General features: G+C 39.6%; 2 protein-coding genes and 1 non-coding gene across 7 annotated transcripts in view; 2 read left to right on the top strand and 1 right to left on the bottom strand.

Annotated features, from left to right (window-relative positions):
* The window catches only part of ptpn11b (protein tyrosine phosphatase non-receptor type 11b), a 45598-nt gene extending 29493 nt beyond the window's left edge, over window positions 1-16105 (top strand). For 2 of the 5 annotated variants that reach the window (XM_031286359.2, XM_031286362.2), the window contains 13 exons: window positions 2463-2655; window positions 4127-4246; window positions 4440-4553; window positions 6779-6875; window positions 7082-7161; window positions 7473-7643; window positions 9853-9984; window positions 11262-11416; window positions 12641-12708; window positions 12815-12966; window positions 13276-13376; window positions 13497-13626; window positions 15399-16105. In XM_031286359.2, coding sequence (XP_031142219.1) covers window positions 2463-2655; window positions 4127-4246; window positions 4440-4553; window positions 6779-6875; window positions 7082-7161; window positions 7473-7643; window positions 9853-9984; window positions 11262-11416; window positions 12641-12708; window positions 12815-12966; window positions 13276-13376; window positions 13497-13584 — 1471 coding nt within the window. In that variant the 3' untranslated portion in view covers window positions 13585-13626; window positions 15399-16105. The remainder of the gene's footprint in view (window positions 1-2462; window positions 2656-4126; window positions 4247-4439; window positions 4554-6778; window positions 6876-7081; window positions 7162-7472; window positions 7644-9852; window positions 9985-11261; window positions 11417-12640; window positions 12709-12814; window positions 12967-13275; window positions 13377-13496; window positions 13627-15398) is intronic. The other 3 variants (XM_036008112.1, XM_036008113.1, XM_036008114.1) reach the window with 3 other exon arrangements.
* On the top strand, window positions 11542-11633 carry trnar-ucu. Its single transcript is given in 2 exon segments — window positions 11542-11578; window positions 11598-11633. It is a non-coding gene; the product is annotated as a tRNA-Arg (tRNA).
* A 3765-nt stretch (window positions 16106-19870) lies between the features above and the next one.
* LOC116040874 (RING finger protein 223) lies at window positions 19871-26006 on the bottom strand. Its single transcript, XM_031286577.2, has 3 exons — window positions 25630-26006; window positions 20374-21415; window positions 19871-20272 (listed from the first exon to the last, which is right to left on the bottom strand). The coding sequence occupies exon 2, from the start codon at window positions 21313-21315 to the stop codon at window positions 20590-20592; it is 726 nt and encodes a 241-aa protein (XP_031142437.2). The 5' UTR covers window positions 21316-21415; window positions 25630-26006; the 3' UTR covers window positions 19871-20272; window positions 20374-20589.
* Window positions 26007-26443: the final 437 nt, after the last annotated feature.

Below are 26443 nucleotides of genomic sequence, written 5' to 3' on the forward strand. Positions count from 1 at the left end.
CCCAAGACGATTGTGATTGGTTTACAGAAATGCAAACAACCCAAATAAGCATATGCCTATTTTTGAAAATATTTTTGTATTTTATTTTCGGAGTTGTAGTTTGTAGACGGTCCCGAAGCACTCGTCTTGCTGTCTCAACAGCGGAACTAAACAGAGCTGAATTAGCACAACTTTTATGCATTTCTTTCACATCTACTGCAGTCAGATTCACTGTGTTCACTCGGAAGGAATAACTTCACATGGGTAGGCACTTTTGAACATGTTAAGAGGCTAAAAGCACGTTTGACAGCACTCCAAATTTACAAACAACAGAGCTACATGTTGAAATCGACGGGAATTCTCCTTTAAGGGTGCATAAGTAGCTTTTAGTGGATTCATCAGAGCATTTTTTTTCTGCCTACTGCCGCTAGAAAGAAGGTTGATGAGAGCGCTAAGTCCAAACAGTAAGCAATGAACTGAAAGAGGTTAACACTCTGTAGAGCTGTAATATATAGATAATTTTGTGTGATTTTTGTCACAACTAGCGATAATTCTCACATTACACATAAAACATGTTTAGTTAGTGCGGCTTTAAACTAAATGTACTTAACAGTTTGTTCAGAAGCATCACTTTAAGCAACATCATTTGTAAAAAGTTAGTGCTACATGATCACTACAATGCAATTCTATTGAGATAACATTAAATCACCAGCAAGTAACGGAAGGGAAATAGGAAAGAATCGGCCATTAGATCATTTAGCAATAACACATATATGTTTACACATACTGTTTGCAGGGACAAGGGAGGATGCATTATTCTGTACACGTGGACTCCCACACATGAAACTTAGATGCACTTCACATCCACATGCATAAATAGTAGCATATTCCCAAATGCATCTTTAAACAAACTAAGAGGGTGGTGCTGCTGTTTTTGTTTATATTCAGAAAGTATGCACACGCTAACATCCTTCTAGAGAGTATACAAAGGTTGGACGCAGCTATACACTTCATCACACCTACACACACTCATTGAAATGGGAGACTAATGCAGCTGCCAGGAATCCATGCATACAGGAAGCATTTCAGAAGAGAAAGCTAGATAATCATATTTATATCATCATTTGAAAATCATAACTTTTGTTCCATTTTCCTTTTCTACACATCTGCACTTTGCAATGTATATATCTAAGTTTCTATTTAGGTCTAAGAACAATTGTGATATATGGTTATGGTTTATGTGGTTTTTACATTCTACATACGTCTCTTGGCAGAGCCTCCTACACATTCATGCTCACCACATAGGAAAAAAAGAAAACGCACACATGCAGGTTTTTCATCTTACCATCAGCAACTGAGTAAGGCATAATGAGAGAGGCAACTGAGTGCAGCAATGTAAGAGACACTTTCATTCTCGAGTAGGAGTCTACGCTCACAATGCATGAAGCATATTGCTTTTCCTCCCCCTCAGTTGGTCAACTTTCCGTCTTAGCTCTTGTTCCCTGTCTCGATAATCTGTCCACCTTGAAACAGCATCCAGCTTGAGGCTGAGCTTCTCGATCTCCACAGGATTTGAAGAAGTAATATTTTTACAATGACACTGTTATCAAATGACAATGTGAAAACAAGGCGACTACTGTGTGTAAAAGGGATCACTCGTAGTGATAAACCTACAGAGAATTATCACCTGAATCTGCAGATCCCCTTGGCTTTACGGAGCTTTGTGGTGAGTTTCAGCTCGTTGTTTAGCTGTCTGGCTGCAACTTTACTGTTTTGGTTGACTCCCACTGCTCTCATAGCGTCACTTTCGACTGTAGCAGGCAGCTGTTTTCAGTTAAAAAGTTCTAAAAAAACGCGCTGTACACTATGGGCTCAGCACCAAACAGCAGAAAGACACAGTTAGCGACTAGTTGGAGAGCATAGTGGAACATTTAGCAGCCAGATATTTCCCTCAGGAGTTAAGAGTTAAACAGAGAGTGAATATTGGACTTAAATGTATCACGTGGCCAGAAATATAACTTTAACAAAATGCTATTGATGCTCCGTAACAGCTGGATGTGTAAATAAGCAACTGTTTGCTAACAGGTCTGCTAATCACTGTGTTCACAACTTGTTTCTGATGTCCCCAAGTGGCCAAATAAATCAATTATTGTAGGTTTAAAGCTAATATTAAGAGAGTGGGGAATAGGCACATAGGGATACAAACTGGGATCATAACAACTGTAATTAGTAAGTGGTATCAATAACTACGCAATAATAATAATATTCTAGTAATATATAAACTTAGTTTCCAGGATTTATAGTTCTTAGCATGTTTATTGATTATTTGTTGATTTCCATTTTGAGGAATTACCAGAAATGATATGATATCCTTCAAGTTGTTGGTTTGCATGCTCAGTCAATCAAGCTGTCAGATGTCATTGAATATTGTTTCTGGATTCATGTGTTGGTATTTCACAGTCTGTCCTCTCATTCCTGTCCAGGTGGTACCATGGGCACCTCTCTGGGCGAGATGCAGAGAAACTGCTGACAGACAAAGGCAAAGCTGGTAGCTTCCTGGTACGGGAGAGCCAGAGTAAACCGGGGGACTTCGTCCTCTCAGTTCTCACCAATGAGGAGAAACACGAGAATGTGGACCGCAAGACCAAGGTCACCCACGTTATGATACGCTACCAGGTGAGGTTACTCTCCGTCACCACTCGGTCTACCTCAGCATACAGTTGGTGCTTTGAGTCATGTTTTGAGTCATGTATTTGTGAGCAGGTCATGATTTGTTTTTGCAAAACTCCCTTCAGACTAGGGCTACGTATCGTTCAAAAATATTCAATACCGATACCAATACCGTGACTTCTACACCGGTTCCTAAACAATACTTTTTTCGATACCAATTTTATAAAACAAAACTAAATTACAACATTACGACACAAATCTTTTTATTTATTTTTCAGCTCCTACTACGTGAGTCCCGTCTCTGTGCGTAACAGAGTTTTTTCTGCGTGTCTCTACGACGTATAATGTTTGACAGACAATCAAAAACATGATTAGATCTTGGTAGAAGCATGCTGCATGCTTATTGGCTCACTGACGCTGATGAGATTTACTCCTTAGCAGTGTTGGCAAGTTACTTCCAAAATGTAATACATATTACATATACATATAGATTACTAGTTACTGTCATTTGAGAGTAATTAGTTATATTACAATATTACTGTCTCTGAATTTGCATTACTTTTGAGTTACTTTCACCAAAATAACTTTGACTTGGCAGGTAGCTGTTGAATTTCACCATCGGATCAATTAAGTCTCACATTTATCCACTTTAATACATCATAGATTATTCATAATATTTTGTATAATTAATATGAATATGCTAAGTAACTAAAGCTATAAAAATAGAGAAGTAAAACGTACAATCGGAAAGTAGGAGAAAATGAAAATACTCAATTAAAAGTACCTTACAGTTGTATTGAAGTACGGCATAGTTACTTTCCACGGCTGATAAAATGCAATGGTATTTATGTGCAGCAAGCCTCAACATTAATTCCTGACATGTTTATATCTGTCAGCAGCTCGGACACACTGCTGTCCGCGCTGACGTACCGTCACCAGATGTTGTCTGTATCGTCTGTGGTTCTGGCTCTGACCACGGGAACATTGACAGGACAGCAGCGTAATAACTCCTGAAAATAATATCCATCTCGCAAATGTATCTGTCTCTGCAGTCATCTCAACCATCGAATACAGCAACAGGAAATAATACAGCTTTTCTTTTCCCTGTGAAGAAATGTTTTGCGGTGTTGGTGAATTCTTAAAAAAATGAAACACCACTAAATGTTGTATTAAAATGCATTGTATCTTGCGTTACTGAGATGGTATAATATTACCGAAATTGTATTAGTAATGCGTTATATTACTGCGTTACTGCAAAAAGGAATACATTACTGTGATTGCGTTACTTTTGGAATGCGTTACTCCCAACACTGCTCCTTAGGTATTGAAATTGGGTATTGAATGACGAGGCATTTTTCAATACTCAATACTTTAGAGGCAATTCGGTCGGTGCCTAAAAAGTATTGAATTTGGTACCCAGGCAGCCCTACTTCAGACCATCTGTTACTGTAGTTGAACTGTTGATGTTTGCTTCCAGCAGGACGGTAAATACGACGTGGGCGGCGGTGAGAGGTTCGACACCCTGGCTGACCTGGTGGATCACTACAAGAAGAACCCCATGGTGGAGAAAAGTGGCATCGTAGTGCACCTCAAACAGGTATGGAAGAGAAATAAAACAAACAAAAGCATCCAGTCTGGTGAATCTTTTGCATACAGTACCTTGACGGCATGGATGGTGTTGCAATATGGTTGTTAACTCAAACCGCATAAAAATGTTATTTTCACACTTGAGCTTTTTACATTTTGCTCTGTTGACTAATTACATTTCTGTCCCAACGTGACAACGACAGCCCTTTAACGCCACGAGAATAAATGCAGCCAACATCGAGAACCGGGTACGAGAGCTCAACAAAGTAGCAGACAACTCTGAGAAACCCAAACAGGGATTCTGGGAAGAATTTGAGGTATGTAGGCTCAAAGCTGTCAGCACCAGAATGTTTCCTTTGAATCATGATTTTTTAGAATTTAATATTGTTGATCATTTTGGAATTCCAGTCACTTTAACTCTTAAACCCTACTGTCTCGATGGTGGGCTGCTGTTCAAACCACAGAACTTTATTTCAAATTCTAGTGCAGATCCCAAAATTCTCGAAGATAACAAATATATTTTAGACTAAATTTCGTGGGGAATGATGCAGATATATAGAATATGTCCATTTGATGGAACAGGTCAGCCATAAAAACACGGAGTCTTGGGTTTGAATAAAATCTAATCATTTAGCTTCAATCAGAAGCAGAATAGAATAAGATGATTTTAACAACATTACAGCTACTTAAGAGGAAATAAAAGTGGAAAACTGGATATTAAGGAGTTAAAGGCTCGGTGTTCAACAGTTTTATTACTGTAAATGAGGCACCAGTTAAGAGCTGGATGACTCAAATCCTATGTACGAGAAATAATTGGAGAAACTGACTATGTTTCAGTTTTCAATTTCTTTCTTTATTTTTCACGAGTCATTTGTGTCGTGGCAACGAGACAAACATCTTTTACAGTGTTGTCACACTTTTAATGCTCAGAGCATGGTACACAAGACAAAGGTTAGTTTACTTACTTATTTACTTACTTACATGCACATTGATGGGAAGCGGTTCTTTCTCTTTATACCTTGGCTTAGTTCTCCCCCTCTGGTCAGGGTTGCTTCTTTCAGTTAGTGTATTGCATGCCTTTGTTCCCGAGACAAAGGGCTAATCAGCCAGAGGTGAGAATCTTCTGATGACATCCAGGTGGGAGTTTATGCATTCAGGTCAAGAGTCATTCAGGGGCCATCCACATGGAGACGCTTTTTGGTGCAAATGCACATGTTTAGCATCGTTTGGGCCCGTCGTCCACACGCACTGCCTGAAAACGCACTTTTTTGAAACCTGGTCCCAGGGTGAAAAAATTCGAAAACGGCTCTCTTTTGGCTTCGTTTGGACGGCGAAGCCGCATACTTATCGTATCAATGATGTCATCGCCACACCCCTCGACCTCTTACCCGCGGCTGACACACACGACTGTGGTGAAGCTATAAGCGAGCATATCCCATCTCCATGGTCAAACAAGCTCACTTCATCTAAATACTTGTCTAAATAAATGTCTCTGGTCCCTGACACTTCCCTCTGCTCTGCCGGTCCTGGATTCTACACAAGATATATTGCTAACGTTATGTAGCTAACGTTAAACATCGCTAAAGCAGCTACGTTACGTTAACGTTAGCTGCTATGGTTATCTGTTTATAAAGTGGAAGTAGACAACTTATCAACTAGCTAGCTAATCTGTCTGCTTATCAACTCCTTGAACGGATTATAGTAACTTTTAGCACGTTTTATTGTAGAAAGGCTACTGCAAGAAAAACATGTGGATTATCAAAAAGACATTGGATCATTGATGTTTGTTTGACTGCCGATGTTAGCTAGTTATGTTAACAGAGCGCGCTAACGTTAGCTCTGCCAGCTAGCGCGCTGCAATCAATCAAGGGAAATACAGCTTGATTAATGACAACTTCCCTATATTTATAATGGTGATCAAAAATGTCATCTTATACTGCCATTTGTTCCATGACATTTTTATTCGTCTGTTCCATATCTATTTTTGTAGTCTTACATCAATGTTTTTCTCCAGAGGTATTTGTATTCTTGTCTATTAAGGGAAATGCAAATGTATTTATGCTGTCTTGACCTTTGAGTAATGATGTCAAAGTTGATCTTGTGGCATGCTCTTATCTTCCTGTATTTGTCATTTTCATGCCACTGGCAGGTCATTAATGTGAATCATTTCCATTGTGTCAGGGCATATTAGGCTATCAATTTTAATTTGGTATGTATTGGCTCAATACCAGGTTTTACAGATTATACTTACTTATCAAGAAGAAGAAGAAAAACAATTTTGTGTGTATCCTCTTCTTCTCTTTCTTTGTTGGGGCATTTCAGCCACCTGTTGATCAACCATTGGCAGGATTGTGTGCTCCATAGTGCTACTGGAGGTCTAAAACTCCACAGGGAACATTTAATTAGTATCTAAACATTTTAATCTAATTATGGCTGATATGAATGAATCACCTCAGAATGAATAGTTGCATTATAGTAGATATTCTTTTGTTTGGAACTTTTTGGAACACAAAATATTGTTTTCTTTTGTTTCCACTACCAGGTACTACAGCAGCAGGAGTGCAAACTGCTGTATCCCCGGAAAGAAGGCCAGAAGCCAGAAAACAAGAGCAAAAACAGATACAAGAATATCCTCCCCTGTGAGTAATGCAGCAACCTACCATTTCCTGTCTCTCCAACTTCCTGTGGAAAGAATGACGTAGAGGCCTCAGCAGAGTGTGAAGACTTTGCTTTGATAGCTCACAGCCTATCAATTGACATTAGTTTTTGAAAAAAACACCAAGTGTGATCTCAGAAAACTGACATTTTGTTGTGCAATAACAGCAGTTTGACTTTTTGTTTTCAGTCGACACAACTCGGGTTGAACTCAGGGAAATAGATCCAGATGTTCCTGGTTCAGACTACATCAATGCCAACTACATCAGAGTGAGTCTGCTCAGCTGTATGCAAGGCCATTTATCAACAAAAGTACATTATCAAAAGATGGCAGCAATACACAACATTCAGCAGAATCATAGATGGACCAAAGTTATACACATATCATACAGTAAAGAAAAACCTATTATATAATCAACCATTTCAAACCTTCTCTTTATTTGAATTGGGAATATTTTATATCAAGAAGTGAAACTTTTTAGTATTATTCTGTTTATCATCATCAGGTAGTTACATCACGTTATTACATTTTCTGTGTGAATATGAATCTATTTTTCTCTGTGTCAAAATATTTAATTCAGTATATAATTGTCCAGAGTAAGCATGAAGAGCAGCGCCACGAGGATGAGGGCAAAGTCTTCATCGCCACCCAAGGGTGCCTACAGAATACGGTCGTTGACTTCTGGAAGATGGTGTATCAGGAGAATACACACGTCATCGTCATGACCACGAAGGAGATGGAGCGAGGACGGGTGAGCAATTAGCAGTAAACATAATGCTAATATACAGTAGTATAGTTCAGCTGAGGGCCTGTGACATTTTTTCATTGCTTCTGTTTGCCTTAATGTTGCTAGAACTAATTAACTAAACTAAGTAGAAATGTTCCTATACATTATATTTCCAAAGCAAGTAGCTTCTTTTTCTCTCCCTCTCTTTTTCGTTTGCTTTTTCTAGCATTTACTCCTAAATGGTCTCTCTGTTGTGTCAGGATTGCACTCATTTGAGCTGATTGCTGTTGATTGCTTTTAATAATGCAGATCTATGAACTCAAGGGTGTTCTGTGATGGGAGACGTAACACTAGTTCCACCAGACACTTTTTACTATAACCGCCAAGTCCGACACCCAAAAGCGTCTATAACCTTTTGTTTGGCTGATAGGCCATTAACACGTCATCTATCTGCATCTCTATAGTGCTGCATTGATCTCTATAGCAACAAGAACTCACACAGCTCCCCACACACTATTCACAGCTAAATAGCTTATCTAAAAGCTTGAACCCACACAAAACTGGTGTACTCTTAGCAGTGTAATATGTGCTATTTTACCATCTATTTTTAGGAAAAATATTTTCACACTGCCACCTGCTGCAGTAATAGTCCAGTCATTTGCGCTGTGTGTCGTTCAGTTCAGTGGTACGTTGTGAGGTTATTGTGAGCAACACCTGCAAAAAAACGTTTTTTAATTAAAAAAACCCACATCTATTTGGTTCTATCTGCTTCTGTTCTGAGTTGTAAACAGCATATAACCTGCAGCATAAAACATTGAAAGCATGAAACAAATGCTGATACATTGTAATCAATTTCATCATGTTTATTTTGGCTTTTTAACTAAATTGATAATATAATCACATTGCAAATGATTAGATTATCACCTTTTGTCATATGAAAGAATGACAATAAGTCCCCTCAGCATTTATATTTGTGTCAGTTTAACAGTCAACACACAGCATGCAATCTGATCGCGCACATCCTCGCCAATTTATTGAAATAGAATAGAAGCATTAACGTTTTGTTCAAAAGAGTCACACAAATAACATTTCTGATATTATTATAGCAGCGTATAGCGCACATATGGGACTCTCGTGTCGGGAAACAACTTTTATAGTCAGACAGAAAGTGTGATTAGTTCTGTGTTCATTTCTGATATTCTACACATAAAAGGATGAATACCGTGGGCCTACACACCTTTGTGATTATAGATTATATAGATAAGTGCATGTGAGTGAATATTGGCATGCAAATGAGTTTCTATGTCCCATTCATTGTCTGAATGTGTTGTACGGCCATCATGCAAATGCGCCTATTCAACTGCAGAGGAGAGTACCAACGTTAATCCTGGCGGCTGAAGGGGGGTGTTTTGTGAATAACTACACCTAAAACCCCTCTATTTGGTTTCCTAAATGTCATGTGCAGAATAGCTTTTTGGGAAAAGTCAGGACAGGAGGGAAACATAGCAATAACAATGACCGAGCCATTTACATTTTTGAATCACAATGCCCAATGGCGTCGTCTCTGGCGGTTTTAGTGTTATGGTTTTGTAATAAGAGCATGAGCGAAACACTCCACATCTAAAACGTTAAATGTTAAAACACGACGCTACACAAGTCAGGTGTAATTAATCTAGAGGTTGCCTTATAACCAGATTGGTCACAGAGTCCTTTACAGAGCAAGAGAAGATAACAGGACAAATAAGAACAGTAGGTGGGCCGTGTTAATGTCTCACGATGAGCTAAATGTGTTTCAGGCATTTTCTAAGAAACCAGGGGACACCAAAAGTCCCAATTGTTTCAATGTAATGACACAATATTAAGTCCTGGTGTTGACCTTTACAAAACTACACATCAACCATTTTGTTTCTGCATTCTCAGTTGAGAAACAGTACTTGATGGCATTAGCTGATTCTCAGAGAGATGGGTGGATATGCTTAGTAGGAATGATGATGGTGTGTGTGTTTTTGTGTGTGTGTGTGTGTGTGTGTGTGTGTGTGTGTGTGTGTGTGTGTGTGTGTGTGTGTGTGTGTGTGTGTGTGTGTAATGTGGGGGTTAGGAGGGAGATGGCTGACAATGATAGTATGACTGTTAAGCTGATTGGAAAACTGCTTGAGATGAGCTGGTTGTTTCAATTGTTTAATACCCACCATCCTCCATCCCCCCTTCTCTCTCTGTTTTTCCTCTGATTTAGAACAAATGTGTCCGTTACTGGCCCGACCTCCACGCCACTAAGGAGTTTGGTAAGGTGTTGGTAAGGAACGTGGATGAGCGACCAGCACAAGACTACATCCTGAGGCAGCTGGAGGTGACCCGTCTAGACAGGGTAGGGAAAGTTGTGTACTCAATCAGAGTTGACCCACTGCCCTGGGGTCAGATTATCTAACCCCTGACACACACACACACAATCCTACAGCATGTGCTTGTGCTTACAGAAGGATTGACTGCATGGATCTCAAATACAAGAAGCAGATAGAGAAAAAGTATGTAGCAGAAGCGCACATAGCCTTTTAATATTTCTAGTTTTCTTGCACTGAAGCCAAAAATAAATGTAAATTCTTCTTTATACATGAATACAATAATGAGCAAATTAAAGGTTTGTTGCTCAATTGTGAATTTCCCCTCGCGGGATAAATAAAGGCATTCTTCTTCTTCAAGTGTGCACAGTGCCATTGTCCATTTAATGCTTAGAAGAATCAGTTGCTTTGATAACAGTAGTCAATCAGCTTAAAAGTAATTTAAAAGGGAGGAATTTAAAACGGTATGTAAAGTCTGCTAAAACTGTCTGCGATTAATTTAGCAATATTGTCTCCAAAGAGTATAGCCCCCAAATCATGCTTCTGATCAACTTTAAATAAAGTGTTTAGGTGAATGACCGCTAAATTAAAGAAAGTCAACCAGCACTTGTTTGTTAATATATCACACTCTCACAGTTAATAAAGATTCCTGTCAACGTCCTGTAAAAGCAGAGACTAAAGCGGACAGAGTAGTCCATCCATGTTTCTGCACATTCAGGTCCACACAATGGAAAGATTTTGTTTCACTGAAATGATGAGTTTTCTCCTATACACAGGAAGGGTTCCTGGTTGCTGTAATCATCTACTTTATCCTGGTCTTATGCATTAGTTCCTCAGAGTCCACTGTAATTAGGGACAGAATCCACAATTCTCATTTAGCATAAAAGCATATTCTAGCATTCACGACTAATCATTAGTACTGGTGTAGTTGCAATATTACTGCAATAATAGATACAGCAACAAAGTCTGCATGTGACTACCAGAGAGTATCCCTCCATTACAGTACAGCAATAAACAAGCCCGAGCCAACACAAAGATGAAATGTTATACTGACAAATCCACTTAAATTGGCTAAATCGAACTGCTGAAGCATCATATTAGCTTTGGCTGAACTTTGTGGAACCATGCTTGGAATGAGTATTGTGGATTTTGTCCCCTATTTTTTTTACAGTAAGCCTGTTAATGAACACTGCAGAGCCAGTATGGAGATGAAGGAGGAGAAAGACATAGTAATACTGCAAGTGTTGTGAGAAATCTTTTGACAACTTAAACTTATCATCTTTTTTTTGCTGTAATTTCCTTGTAGAAGGAGCCTCCGAGGTACATCTGGCACTACCAGTACCTGAGCTGGCCGGACCATGGGGTGCCCAATGAGCCCGGCGGTGTCCTCTGGTTCCTAGAGGAGGTCAACCGCACCCAGAGTACCATTCCAGACACCGGACCTATTGTCGTCCACTGCAGGTACAACCAGTTTTACAATATGATGCGTAGCGTTTGGATGAAAGTTAATTCATGCTGGGTAGATGCTCAAGTAGAGGTAGAGGTGACCTGCCAAGACGGTTCTTCAGCAAGTGAAATAGATATGTGGCTCTGTGGCGCAATGGATAGCGCGTTGGACTTCTAGTTAAACACAGGAGAAGTGATTCAAAGGTTGTGGGTTCGAGTCCCACCAGAGTCGAGCTTTATTTAAGTAGAAGCTGCTCTTTTCCTTTTTGTTCTTCTTCTTCTTCTCCATGTTGACTCAATTTTGCCATGAGATGGTAAAATTATTGTGGACACCTGAAAATGTGCTCACTTAAATAAAGATTTATGAAATAAGGCTTTCATAAAATATGGTTTCAATTGACCACTTGGGTGTGCTATAATTAAAGTTAAAACGTCTCCTTACTTAATTGTCAATGAGTCTTCACCAAACTAGCAACGGCAAAACTAATTATAAAGACATGGTTATAAATAGTACAAACACACTCTGAATTTGCTCTTAATTTCACTTAAACCTCTATGTTGCCTCTTGCAGCTATTTCTTTTTAGTAACTGTTATATTAAGCTCTGCTTTTACCAATATACTATTACTCCATGTGCTTTATTTACATTGATCTGATTTACTTACGAAAACGAGATGATACATTTCAAGGGGTTTATCCTAATAAACAAAATTGAATATATATATCAGCATGAACACTAACTAAACAGTAGCACAAAAAGCACAATCTGTTTTAGTTAGGCTGTAGTCAGGATTTTGCTTTGATGTATTTTACCATAGCAATCCCCCAAACATGTACTACTGACATGATGACAGATTGACAGAACACATCTGACACATAAGCTCCACCGATGCGTCGGCTGCTGATACATTATGTTGTTATTGTATGGAAAATAACACTGAGTTGAGCTGAGTTCTCTCTTGGCATTTTATATGAGACACAACAACATAGTCAAGTTTATTGATGTTGGCAAGTTAAAACCTATAATTCATAACCTTAGACTTTCATGTGTCACTTCCATTAGCATGTATTGGTTGAGAAAACTCTTGATGCTTATGTAACACTTTTCATAACTGTCTGGGTGAAATCAGATATGCTCTTAGAAGTAAGAACATCTATCTTCCACCTTGACATTGACGCTTATTTCCTTTAAGTGCTGTAACTACACATGATTTGACTTTTCACCCTGTTGTCCCCGCAGCGCAGGCATCGGCAGGACAGGCACCATAATCGTCATTGACATCCTTATTGACATTATTAACCGCCAAGGTGGGAGACTCAAATGTGAAACTGACACACTGGACTTTTTATATTGAAATCTTTGTACTGCATCTCCGCTCATTTCTGGATGTGTGTGTACATGCGCATGTTCTAGGTCTAGATTGTGACATTGACATCCCAAAGACCATCCAGAGGGTACGGCAGCAGAGATCAGGCATGGTACAGACAGAGGCCCAGTATAAGTTCATCTACATGGCTGTGCAGCAGTACATAGACACGGCTCAGAAGAGACTGGAGGAGGAGCAGGTACTCCACAACATTCCAATGGCTTCCAAAAGAAATGAAAATACATGGAAAAACACTTTTTGACACAGTAATGAAGGCCTAATATAGGCATAATATTTATGTAAGATGTGTTTGAGTTCACACGGCCCGGATGCCAGTACTGTGTGTTGAGTGTCAGCAAGTTTCCAAAGTGCTGCTCCAATGCTAAATGTATATGCCACCTGGGACTATTTAAAGTCTTTTAAGGTCTTATATCGTAGATACAGGAGAGTTTGTGAGAGCATTGTCCCGTAAACTGAATTTGCCTCTTGTGTTGTTGTCACTTTGCAGAGGAATAAGTTGAAGGAGAGGGAATATTCCAATATCAAATATCCCCAGATGACCAACTCGAGGTCCAAACCCAGTGTGACATCCTCGCGCTCTTCTTCTGTGTAAGTATAACACATACCATGATGGTAAAGTGGCAATTGACATGATTATTAAACATGCGATCACAGAACATTAAGCAGAAAATGGGTTAAAGTTGTTTTTTTTGCTGTGTGTTATTGCAGGATGACAAATGATGATTCGTCCAGTGTGTACGAGAACATAAACTTTAAAAGCCCTCAGACGTCATTTAGCAGTAACACCAGGAGGTAAAACCACCGCTGTTGACCTGAACATCTCTCTACCTGCCTCCCTGTGAGTACTTCATGAATTTCATTTGACATAGTTTGCTTTTTATTGTGTGCTGTCTGTGGCAAAATACATTCAGCCTCTTTTCTGCCACTTGTTCTGGAATATTTTTCCTGCAAGAGTGAACAAACCCGTCAGAGCATCATCCCACTTGCTGGAGAACCCTTTTTTTTTCTGTAGCACTGTAGTAAAATGTCTGCAATACAGTAGATGTGATAGGGTAGGGTTATTTATTGAAAAAATGGAGCTATGATTTTAACTTTAGACCTCTAGTAGTGCTATGGAGCTGTTTTTCGATGAGTGGGTCCCCGTTTTGTTTATCACGTGCACACGAAGCACACAGCCCATGGTGTCACACTATTCCACTGATCAACAGGTGGCAGTAACACTCCAAGATACAGTATGCTGCAATGCGCCAGCAAAGGTAAAGAAGAAGAAGACAAGCAAGCTAGTTCACATGGATATACACAATCCTGGATGTAAATGTTTATAAGGCGCAGGACACAATTGTTATACCCCAAACATACATGCAATGTGTTTTGGTTAGTAACACTGAAAACATAACTTCTGTTTGTTTGCAAGACAAGTCCACAAGACCTTCTTACCTTCAGGCTTGACTGAATTTTCCACTAAAATCAAAACTCAGAGGTGCTGTTAAATCTTTTACCCTGATTCAAGACTGAGAGTTCAGTTTCTTCCAGTGAGTCAAATTAATTTAGTAAGAGTGATGCTCTCTTTTTTATGGTTGAAATTATAGATTGGCCAGGAGCGACTGAGCTCCCTTAAAAGAAAAGCTGAGCTCCCCTTAAAACAACAAAAGATTCAATTTAGCTTCAATTTATAATCAGGCTTAATTCTCACAAGCTCGTTCTTTTCTCTCTCGTAGTGATTAATAAAGCAGACAGGGAACCCAGCAGTGTAAAAGAGAGTGAGTCCTGGCTTGGTTTGGGGTCATCAGCATTAGACATATAAAGTACCTGCTGTTTTGATCACCAGTGAATGTATATGAAATACACATTAAATTAATTTAGCATATTTTTTATTTTATAAGCAGTTCTTTGTGTTTTAAGATACGCAAATTTTAGCACAACTTATAGGCTTCTTCTTTGGGGCCTTTTTAAATGTGTAAGTTAGTACATAATCTATGTTCTATGTGTTTTTTAGAGTAGTGTTGTTGGACGTCAGGTCAAGTTGTTCTTTCACTTTGTTGTTATGAGTCAAATGGATATTCACCCATTTGACTCATCTTTGGGCCTCTACAAAAAGACGTTTGGTTTTGTTCTAAAAAGGGTTTTTTTGTATTTGCAGTCATAAAGGGCCATAACATATGTGAGAAAGTTACTCAGCAATGCATGGAGCATATTTGTGGCTCTTTTGTAGAGGGACCTGACAGATACATTGTCTGCACCAATATTAGCTTATTGCAGACATATCAGTATCAGTTTATGGGACGGTAAGTAACTACAAAATCCAGCCCAGAAATGACAAATGAAATCAAATGTCTGCCTTAAAAATCAAGTATCACTGTTTTGTTTTTAACCTTGCATGCAAAAGTATTATGAAGGCAATAAAGGTTGTTGATTGAAAGCACTTTAAAACATTGAACTAAAATCCAAACACGTGGACACGCTCTTGATAACATGGCCGGTGTAGTGTATGCTGAGTAAATGCTGCTTTTAGCTCCATATCGAGAGTTACCTCAGGTAGAGTGTTTGTGATTCAAAGTGACACCAGCCATTAACTCCACTTGTCTGCTTGTCGTTTTGTGTTTGCTTCAGTTTCAGCGGAGGTGTCGCTTCATCAGCTCCTAAAAATCCCTTGGGGGAGGAGGGAGTGTGTTGCTCTGACTACACCCCACATCAGTGGACCCTGCCGGGGCTGAAGGTGGCGAGCTGACCCCTCTCTCCTGCTGCTGTCCTGCTTGACCTCTCTGGAGTCAAACCATAGAGACAATGACTCTACAGCATAGTGCTCTCGCTCAGGGCCTTTGTCCCCCCTGCCTTCCCCTCCCCCACCCACCCACCGCTCCAGCCTCTTCTTCGTTTAACCAGCGTGAGTGCCTTGTCACAGGATGTGTCTGTAATCTAGCCTCCCCAAACCTGCTGTTACTTCTTTACTATTACAATTTCCAAATCCTGGAAATCCAAGTTGACGTGAGAAACATCCAGTTTTCCCTAGGTGTGACGGATAATAAACATGGAGTCTATGGAGTCTGCTGCGGCCTGAACTGAACAGAACTGTACGGGACCCAAGAATAGGTCAAAGCTAAGCTGTTTGTCCGCTCTTTGCCAGAAATCAGTCAGTCTGTTCGCTATCCCTCTTTCTCTGTCTTTGCTGGCTTTATTTAAACTTGACCTTAGACTGTTTTTGCGGCATTGTGTCTCTCCAGCTGTGTTGGTTATTAATGTGGGTGCTGAGTGATAACAAGGACAGTTACGTAACCTGCTACAGGACCCTGAGGTACAGGGAAGGCAAGCAAGCCCTTTAAAAAAAAAACCGACACAATAATTTCAGGTGTGAAAGTGGACTTTTTTTTTTTGAAGATGTGACTGATTGTACAGTATGTAACTCCTGCAAATCAGCTGTTATGTACTTTAACAGGACTGGAGGCCATTAATGGTTGCTAGGACACATCAGTCCTGTCTGTCATCAGAACATGGCCTCCAGCTGTTTTTTTTGTCTGTCCATTTAATCAGCTTGTTTTCATTATTTCTTGGTGTTTTTGTTGATACTGTGTAAACATATGAGATGTTGATTTTTTAAATACAAATACATATATATATATATATATATATATATATATATATATATATATATATATATATATACACACACACACACACACACACACACACACACACACACACACACATGTATATACATTTATAAAAGAGCATTAGGATGGGAGAGATCATGTTCAAGCACAAATGTCTAAGCAGCGTCCCCAGCACTAAGTTTGATTTACCGATAAATTGTAATAGTAGTTCCAAGTCCACATTTGACAGGAAACAGGTGGAGGGGATTCCTGAATGGGTGTTTGGAGTTGAGCTCGGCTGACCGCCATCTCTCAGCTGCGTTTGACTGGCTGTCCTCGTTAATCAGCAGGTCTGATGCAGTTCAACATCTGTCAGAGGAGATTGTCACAAGGAGACAAGAGAATGAGGGCGATTACAGTGGTCCAGATGGCCATCCGCCTGAGATTGAAGAATAGATTTGTCTCCAAAAAGTAATTTAGAAGATGGCCATAATCCAGGCTTGATGATAGTAGGGCGAGTAAGCCGGCGTCATTGATGTGATAACGAAGACGGTGATGTCGTGGAGCACTGAACCCATGTGGGCTGTCTGGCAGATTGTTTGGTATTTTTAGCCTCCTACTCAAATACAAGTGCACATGCGTTTGTGAAATCTGATCAAGCTTGTTTAAAATGTAATGACTTAATGATCCAGAAATCCTTAAAAAACTCTCACAGTAGGAAGATGTCATGATGATTTGTGTTCAGTCTACCTTTTTATTTTTATTTAAAGCATCAAATGAATGAACAGCACCTGTTGGTGGTGTTTGTGCTCAGACCATTCCTCTTTCTCCACCAACAGAAATGTGTGACTAACCAGGTCAAGGACACTCACAGACTGGACTCGCCTTGTTTTCTTCCTCGTCATAAATTGGCCAGTTTCTGCTGCTGCTGCAACTCGTGATTCTTGATTTTAAAACACAGCTAAGTGTAATCAAAATGTACTGGAGTAACAGTACTCAGATATTGCACTGTAATAAACTGTAATTTGATACTGTAGTACACAAATACAGTAATACTTTAACCTGCAGCAGCCATATCATCCTGTGTGACAACGCAGTTCTTTCATTGATTAAGGTCTCAGTTGAAGCTTTGTTTGTCCAGTGGTGTCAGTCACTTGTCTGTCAGCGTGAAGAGTTTTCCCGGTATAAATGGTTGCCAATGTAGTTTAATGGTTAATTCCTTTTGTGAATAAAAGCTATGTTTTATGAAATGTGTGGCATTGATGCCCTGTGTCAGTGAAGGCCTATGTCTGTCTAGAAATATGCTGCACCACTTGATGTACTTCAGTTGAATTTGGACATTGAAGATGTTTGGATTCTTCTAGTTTTTCCTTTTGTCCTTTTCACATCTGAACTGTGATCTTTGTCCGATGAATGACAAATGACCTTGGTCGTTTTGTTTCTGAACTATCTTGCGCTGTGGATAATTTTAGATTTTTATTGTATTTCACTTTGCCTCTATGGGTCAAATTTTTTTTTATGATATGGTGAAACATCAATACTTGAAAGTGTGAAACTGCTGAATCTTTGGTTGTGTGTGAATGTCCATTGGCTGTGGAAGTATTTTTGGTAGTGCACTAGACTTGTCAGTGTTGTTTCTTTTTTTCTTGTCGTTTCATTTCAAATTGCATTTCAAATTGATTGTTTTGATTTTGTTTGTTTGTTTTATATTGTGTCTGAATTATTACTATTATTACTATTATTATTATTATTATTGGTGTAATTTTACCATCGATAAGTACATTTCGAGTTGAACCAGTATACATGGAGGTATGCAGTAGTAACACGGTATTTTCTTTTTGCTTGTCCTCTTACATTTACTTGAACTTGATATTGATGTAAATTTTTGGTCGCAGTATGCCTGCAGTGAGTAGTAATATTCTGAGTGCTCCCATGTTGTTTAGTGGAGGCTCTTCCTCTTTTTCCTCTTCTTGCACTGGCTCTGCCCAGACGCCTTCTTGCTGTATAGGCTACAACTGCTGATGCAATGAACTGCCAGAAATGGCACAAAAAAGGTTTAATATCATAGAGTTTAATAAAAATATACAATGGCACTATGTTAAGTTACATGTGGATTTTGCTTGTTTCTGTTTGCTTTTTAATCTGGAGCAGTCTTGTTTCTACTGGGGGACAGAGAGGAAGAATACATTTTTGGAAAAGGTTCCTACGCTCCAAAGTGAAAGCGATATCAGTGTATGAAGCATGCTTCCTGTATCTTGCCTTCAGGTGTGGCCCTGTGGTGGAGCAGAGAACAAAGGACAGTGTGTTATGAAACTGTTTGTGTTAAACCCTGCTGTGGCTCTCCATCTTATCCTCTCTAGTTGTCTCTTCAGTTGGAGAAGTTCTCTATTGCATGAAGTGCATGATCACCGAGAATATTGCTCAATGAATACAAGTTAACTAATATCAATATTGAAAAGCAAGGCAGGAAACACATTCCAGAAAAACACCAATTTACTCTGTAATGACAGATTATTTCATGGTTGAAGTGGCCTGTAGAAATTGTGCGTTATAACCAGTGACCGTATAACTCACGATAAAATGAAAAGAGGGGGGAAACACAAGAATGAGTTTGAAGTGAGTGCTGTTTTAGCTGTTATTTTCAGCATTTTAACACAGGAGCCACATTAAGTGTTGAATAAAACACTTTTTTTGTTTTTTTTAAAGATTATTTTTTGGGGCTTTTCCCTTTATTTTGAAAGAGGATAGACATGAAAGGGGGAGAGAGATGGGGGATGACACGCAGCAAAGGGCAGCAGGTCAGATTCAAAACCTGCGCCGCTGCAGGACTCAGCCAACATGGAACGAACGCTCTTACTGGGTGAGCTAGAGGTCGCCCCGAATAAAACCGTTTTAAGTAGCTGATAGCCGCATGTGTGTAAATGTGGGGTTCTAATGCCATAGAGCGAAATGAGGCCCACTTACAAGGAACTTTTATTCATTCTTTTATGTGCAATATTTATTAGTGTCTTCTTTTTTTAAATCTTTATTCATGTAGGAAATACTTTCCACAACCCATATCTGATTAATCATGTTTACTGGCCGTTCACATGGTGCTTCAGGAAGTAGCACTTTTATTATGGCTGCTCCTAAATGACTGTTAGAATTTAATCATGTGTCACAAGTGAGATACTTGGAAAACCCCACAGCCTAACTGCTCCTTTATCTGACGCACCTAATCCAGGAATGAATAAAGGCAACTTCCTTTCAAGGTGAAGGAGGGCTTTGCTTTTATAGTCATGGGCTTAAGGTTCAGATAGGGAGGAAATGACAACAAGCGGTCAGTAAAGGGCTCGACTATTTTGCAACTTGACCCCGAAACTAAGCATTTTTTATTTGCATTCAAGCACGTCGGAAGCTGTGTGTTGTTTGATGGGAATTGCCCACACCCGCTGTTCACACAGATTAAACCACTAACTGATGCTGCAGTAAATTTAGTTTTTAAGAGAAAACACATTATCTTACCTCACTTTTTATTGTAGTTCTGTAAACAAAGACATATCAAAACATACAAATCAAATGTACAATATATTAAGTTTGAGTTTGTAGTACAAAAGTACATAATTTACTATTTGTTGTATTCTTTTAGTTAACATAAGCATTTTAAATATCACTGTTTGGCTTAGATACACAAGTTTTTACGTCAATGCTAAATGTTGACAAATCCAAATCCAATTGTCAGAATATGACAAATTCCATCAAACCAGTTAGACCAAAAACTCTAATCTAATTTCAAACTGCAGGTGTTGATTTAAAGGGAAGACATGTGGATTCTGTGAATGTTTTGTGACACTGAATATGATTTGAGGGAAGGTGCCTGTCAGAGTTCATGTCCCACCACTCCTGGGCAGTTAACAGCTAACTACGGTTGAGAAGGATAGCTTTGTGAAGTTAAAGCCGCTATGCGTAAAAAAAAAAAGAAAAAGTGATTCTAATTTAAAAACACAACCTAATTTAACTGAGTCTGATGGCATATGACACAATAACACACAATTCCAGTAAAAAAACACTTAGGGGCACAAAAGTCAGACATCTAAAAAGCCTGAGGTGTTGACAGTTGTGGGTGGCAATAACATTGTACACTAAACAAAAGTGCAACTATGCACAAAAATGTTGATGTCAAATGTGCCATTATACAAGATTATGTACAGTAACAGTGATGTCCAGTCTATAAGTTATCTCTGGCCGGCCTGGGAGCCTGGGAACCGGCTGAAAGTAGTGGTAGCTGTTGTTGTGGCGGTGGGGTTGACGGGTTGTTTCACACGTTCACAGCGCATGTTCCCAGTGCTGAACATACACTGCAATGGCCACAACACAACTACAACAAGCAGCAGCATGAGCATGATGAAAAGCACCAGCCTCTTCCAGTCTGCCAGCCGGCCCATCAGGCTAAAAGTCTGGGGCTGCGCCTGGATCGGAGCATCCACTGTCTTGCTGGCCCCAATGTCAATGCAGACGCAGAAGGCCGTGGGACTATCACGTGCCCCTGCACCGGTGTTGTGCTTGAGGCTTTTGTAGCACAGCTTCTCCCCCTCCAGCCACACTGGCTGCTCCTGCTGCTGGTGGCTGGGCAGCTTGCAGAGGACCTCGCGGCTGGTTGTCAGGGCCGGGGGTCCCTCCTCAGGCAGCGTGGTGGGGTGACGGCAGAAGGGGCAAGAGAGGCGAGTGCTGGCGCCGTCAGTGTCCTGGTCAGCCACCGAGACTGCCATGAGGCGGGAGAGGCACTCCAGGCAGAAGGTGTGGGTGCACTCCAGCAGCTTGGGGGTTTTGAAGACATTGTCGTAGGTGTTGTAGCAGATGGAGCACTCAGGCTGGCTCACGACTGACACCTTGTTTTTTGGCTCTCCAGCAGTGTCCTGGGGGACGACCTGCATGTGCCAAAACTGCGGAGACTGTTCCATCTTCGGAAATATAAGCCTACCCTCTCCTTTGTCGAATGTTCTTTGGACTCGTATGCCCTTTCCTTTCCGCTTCTTGGTCTGTCCTTAACTTCTGATTTATCTTAAAAAAAGAACAGATGACAAGTACAAATTAGTTTTCATATTATAGATGGTATCTTACTGCATGCAGGCCTATCGTGAAAATCGTGCAAGTACAAACCATTTTTTCAGTGAAGAACCATAATCCCAACACAGGATTTCAGTCAATCAGTGCACATTTTATGCAGCCAGTTAAATGTTGAACTTTGCACTATTTTTAACCTCACGTAGATCACACATAATATTGCAAAGCTGACAGGATTTTGGTTTGTCAATGAGTAATTAAATCGCGGGTGTGATGCAAAATGAGTTCAGTGATATTGTGGATTTACTAAATCAACAGCAACAACCATAAACAGTGACATGCCAAGACAGGAATGGAAAGGACAATGTCCACCCCGTATTTAGTATTGGTAACACTGCATATATGCCCAGTGTTATTGTTTATATTTCACTCCAGTTATTTATAGAACACAAGAAAAGATTTTCGAATCATTCAATTCAGCAGACCCTGAACAAGAAAAACCTAGACAAGTCATATTTGAGACCCTTTATTCCACCATAAATTATAAAAAGTATAAACTTCTACTGACCAAGTATAAGAGCCCCTGTTGGTACAGTTTAGTGTTGTAATGTTTTACCAGTGAATGACGTATCGCGTCATTTGCTGAGCATCATGTCACAAATGCTAAATGGGTCAGCTGAGCCTAGCAATAATGAGCAAGTCATTGCAAACATAAGGACACTGGGTGCTTTTTACTTGCTCATAACCTGACATGAATCAGAAAGCAAACTTTATGGTCCATACAGTCTCAGGGAACATGATGAGGAAGGATACATTCTCTACAATGTATTGCTTGGGGCAGATAAGTCCCAAAGAGAGCAGCTTTAACTTTCTGAATACTTCTATACAAATGCTAGTTTTTTCTTTTAATCCTTGACTGGAGAAACCTTATATTTCAGGTTTCAGTTGTATATTATTTTTTCGATTGCTTGTTCTTTTTGAAAATGAACACAACAATTGAAAATACAAAGGTCTATCGACATATTCATAATGTATCAAAATGTAACAAAATGCACAAATCAAATGTACAATATATGAAGTTTGAGTCCGTAGTACTAAGTACAAAATTGACTATTGTTCTTTTAGCCAACTGGATATTTGCAAAGGTCACATCACCATTATAAATGACACCGTTTTACACCGTCCCTGAATGTTGAGCACATATCTACCCACTCATGTTGTCTGTTATCTGATACTATGCCAAATGTCCAAATATGACATCAAAAGACCCCAAACTCTCATATAATATTAAACTACACGTGTTGATTTAAGTGCAGAAATGTGGCTTCTGTTAAAGTTTATGTGACACTGAACACAATTTGAGGGAAAGTTTGTGTGTTCAGGATGATCGATAGTCAGAGAACAGGTGTTCTCCTCTCTGTGCCCTCTGGGCTGGTCCTGCCCCAGTACCCCCATCTACAGTACACAAAGTCCCTGCTTGTTCTCCGTCTAATCTCTCCATCTACCCTTGAAATTCCTGCTTCGCCAACTCTCTCTCTTTGTCTCTACTGAATTCAAACATGCTTTAGTAGGATGACGACAGATTTTTCTGTATAATTACACCTGTCTTATCAGTTTAAAGCCTCCCCTTATCACTAATCAAGACTAAATTTCCCTATTGCTCAAACTGAAATCTGTTATTGGGTGTTGTCATTTGCTGGAGCTTCCTGTAAGTGTTTCCATATTAAAATTTAACTCACAATGATGGAATATTTTTTATTAGCCCCACCTTACCAACCACTGAGAAAAAATACCTGCATCTAGTTAGAGCGCAACTAACTGAAAAACTCAAGGAAGTCCATATTAACACAGTTGCTTCTCATTGTCAAATGAGGCTGCTTCAACAAATTACTTGACAAACGGAAGCAAAATCCCAAAAATATCTGGAATAGTAACCATGAAATGGAGCATGCTGTGACAATTTGCGTCAATTGGCTCTCTTTAGCTATGCCGTTATATTTTTGAGTATTGGCCTAATTATAGTATTGACTGAGTTCATTCCAACCCATAAAGGTATTAGGTTAATCAGTAGTTATATGTTTCACATCATTCACGGGTCATAGAGATCAAGCTCAAGGTGAAAAGGAGAGACAGTTTCTCAAAGCTCCAGGCAATGTTACCTATAGAATGAGCACTAAGCAAATAGCCGGCTGTACTTTGTTGTACTCTTAATGATTCCTCAAACAGTCCTTAACAGAACACCAGGCTCGAATACTCACCAGATACAACATAGTTTTTAATAAATACACCAAAAAGATTTAAATATATTTACAGCATCTTTGTTTGACCTTTGTTTTACAGTGTAAAGATAAAAGCAACAAGAATAAATTTGATCTTGTAGGCTCAGGTCTAACAAATCGCACATCTTCTTATTTAATGTGGTTTATTGTGATGTCTGGTCTTGAGTCAGCAATTTCCAAGACAGTTTTCTCCCATGGGAGACAATAAAGCAACCTTAACATCTGCTTAGCCGTGTTGATGTAACCTTTACTGTATGACTTATAAATGTGTCCCCAGTAGAACTCTGTTTCTAGTGATTTGGTAACACATTTAACTTAATTTTCACCATTTTTAATCAGCTGGCTGGTCAGAAGGAATGCACCAAGGACATTGTACAGATCTCTAAATCTCTATTCTATCTACATTCTTATTTACAAATGCAAAAGTATGCTGTTTACATCACAATCTGACCCTGTGACGATCACAGTTGTAAGACTGCACCAGTCGGTTAAAGTTATTAAATTATTTCCTGCATTGGTGAAATATGTCCCTTAGTTTTCAGAATATAGAAGGAATGGATAGTCTAGATGTGAGACTTCTAGTTATAGTTAAGAGATATGTGTCAGGTAAACAGATGTAGTTTCTTAAAGACTCTTGTAAGACTGTATGTTTCGAAAAAAGAAATAACTAGTTCTTTCTTTTACAATAAAAAGTTAAATTCATGAGCAATTAAATGCACACCTGCTCAAATGAATACACTCACACACAGGGTTTTGCTGCTACTGCCTTATTTGGTCTGGTAGGACCAGTAGCTTATAGTGGCTAATGTTAGCAAACTTTAGCTTGATTCAGTGTGCTGTTACCGTATGTTTTAGCATGTATCATTATCCAGTAATTATCATATGTATGTATTCTCGCTTTAAGGTGGAGGTCTTATTTCCTATGTACTGCTGTTTTAAAGTGAGATGTAACGTTGATACATTTAAGCCTTGTTGTCATCTTTTCTTTTTTTTTAACTGTTCAAAGTGCAGGTGGAGGAAATGTAATCCATAGGTCTTTTAGAGCCAAACTGAAGGGTTGTACACTGTGCTGTACAACAGAGTCAAATATTAACTCTAAGTCCTTTGCTGAATCCAAAATACCAACTTCAAACGTGGTAGATGTCTCTTTATTGTGCTTTGTGCTTTAATTTATGGTCCCTCATCGCCATCAGTGGCACGTTTTTCTCACCTGTCCTACTGACCTATTAGTATTCTAATCACTGCTTGTTGGTCACAAGACCTAATTCAAACTGAAGCGTCCTTTTCAAGCTTCATGTAAAATAATGTAGTTTTCTTTTTTCAGCCCCCATTATGTCAGGCCCAGCTGTGTGTATCTTTAGCTCAACTGTCATCCACAAAGCTGCCCTACCTGTTCTCAGTTTGAAAGGTAAATGAAACTTGATCTCTCTGCTGTTTGAAATGGGGGGGGATAGGGGGAGACTGCTGCGGACAGTTGAACTGAACGTGAGGCTAACTGAGGCGAAACAGACCGGAGCATGTACAGATAAGCACGTGTAAACAGACAATGCGGCAAACGGCACACAGACACTTGGGAATCCTAACTGAATATACAGATTCACGATTGGAGTTCTGTTATCCACCTGCATAGTCACATTTCTTTGCAACTAAATACAGTTAAGGATTTAAGGTAAAGTAAATACCTCATTTATTACAGATGAATCCAACAGTGTGGAGTTAAGTTTCATTGGTATTCGGTTTTAGGAAAATCTCTTCACTCACAGTTCTTAAAAAGAGTCAGGTAATGTATGGTCTTCACTTTAAAAGAAACAGCTTAAATGAAAACGTTAGTTGCAGTAAAAAAGTTTTTAAAGTAGTGTATTACAACAACACGAAGCCACAAACTGGTACAAAAAGCACAAAGCCAGCCTTTAGAGCAAAGGTTCAGTTTACCTGTTAACTGAAGAAGATGTCAGATGATCCTCTCTATCTCTCTGGGCTCAGCTTACTCCCTTTCCACTCCAAAATGCATTTTTCTGGAGTCAAAGTCAACTGACTTCTGGGATGCCGGCGGGGAGTTTGGAGTTTTAATTGTGCCTTTGCTCAGGCCAAGGTCCTTCTCTGTACCGGTCTGAATGAATACTCTGCTGGAGTAACAGGTGTGTGTGTGTGTGTGTGTGTGTGTGTGTGTGTATATGTTTGTAAGTGGGTGTGTGCTCAGAGGCTGTGTTTGTGATAGCTTCCTGTATCAGCTCTGGGTCCTCCTTCCTGTGTCCGCTTTCCAGTATCACCTGCCCTGCTCTGTCAGCCTCCCTTTTAGCACCTTATGCAAATAGTGTTGAGACAGTGCCTTGGCCTTGAGGTGGTGTCTGGAGGTGGGGAAGGAGGTGGAGGAGGAGGGGGAGGAGGGGGAAGGAAGAAGCTTCAAGCAGAGTAATACACATTCTTACCCACTCACCACCCCCTGTCTCTTTCTATGTTGATATCTTTCTATCTTTCCTTTCTTCCTTCTTACACACACACACACACACACACACACACACACACACACACACACACACACACACACACACACACACACACACACACGTCACAAAGTAGACATTTTAGGTCCTTTAAAATTCCCAGGCTTGATACACACACAGAGACGTTGGTTTTAGTTTTAAAATGATCTTTAAAGACTGCAGTCCCTCTAAAATAAACAAACTGTTTTAAAGCTGTTTTAACTGTCAAAAACAAGAATGTACATTTGCTGCTAGTAAAACGA

Source organism: Sander lucioperca, chromosome 12 (assembly GCF_008315115.2).
Source record: "Sander lucioperca isolate FBNREF2018 chromosome 12, SLUC_FBN_1.2, whole genome shotgun sequence".
Classification (NCBI taxonomy): Eukaryota; Metazoa; Chordata; class Actinopteri; order Perciformes; family Percidae; genus Sander; species Sander lucioperca.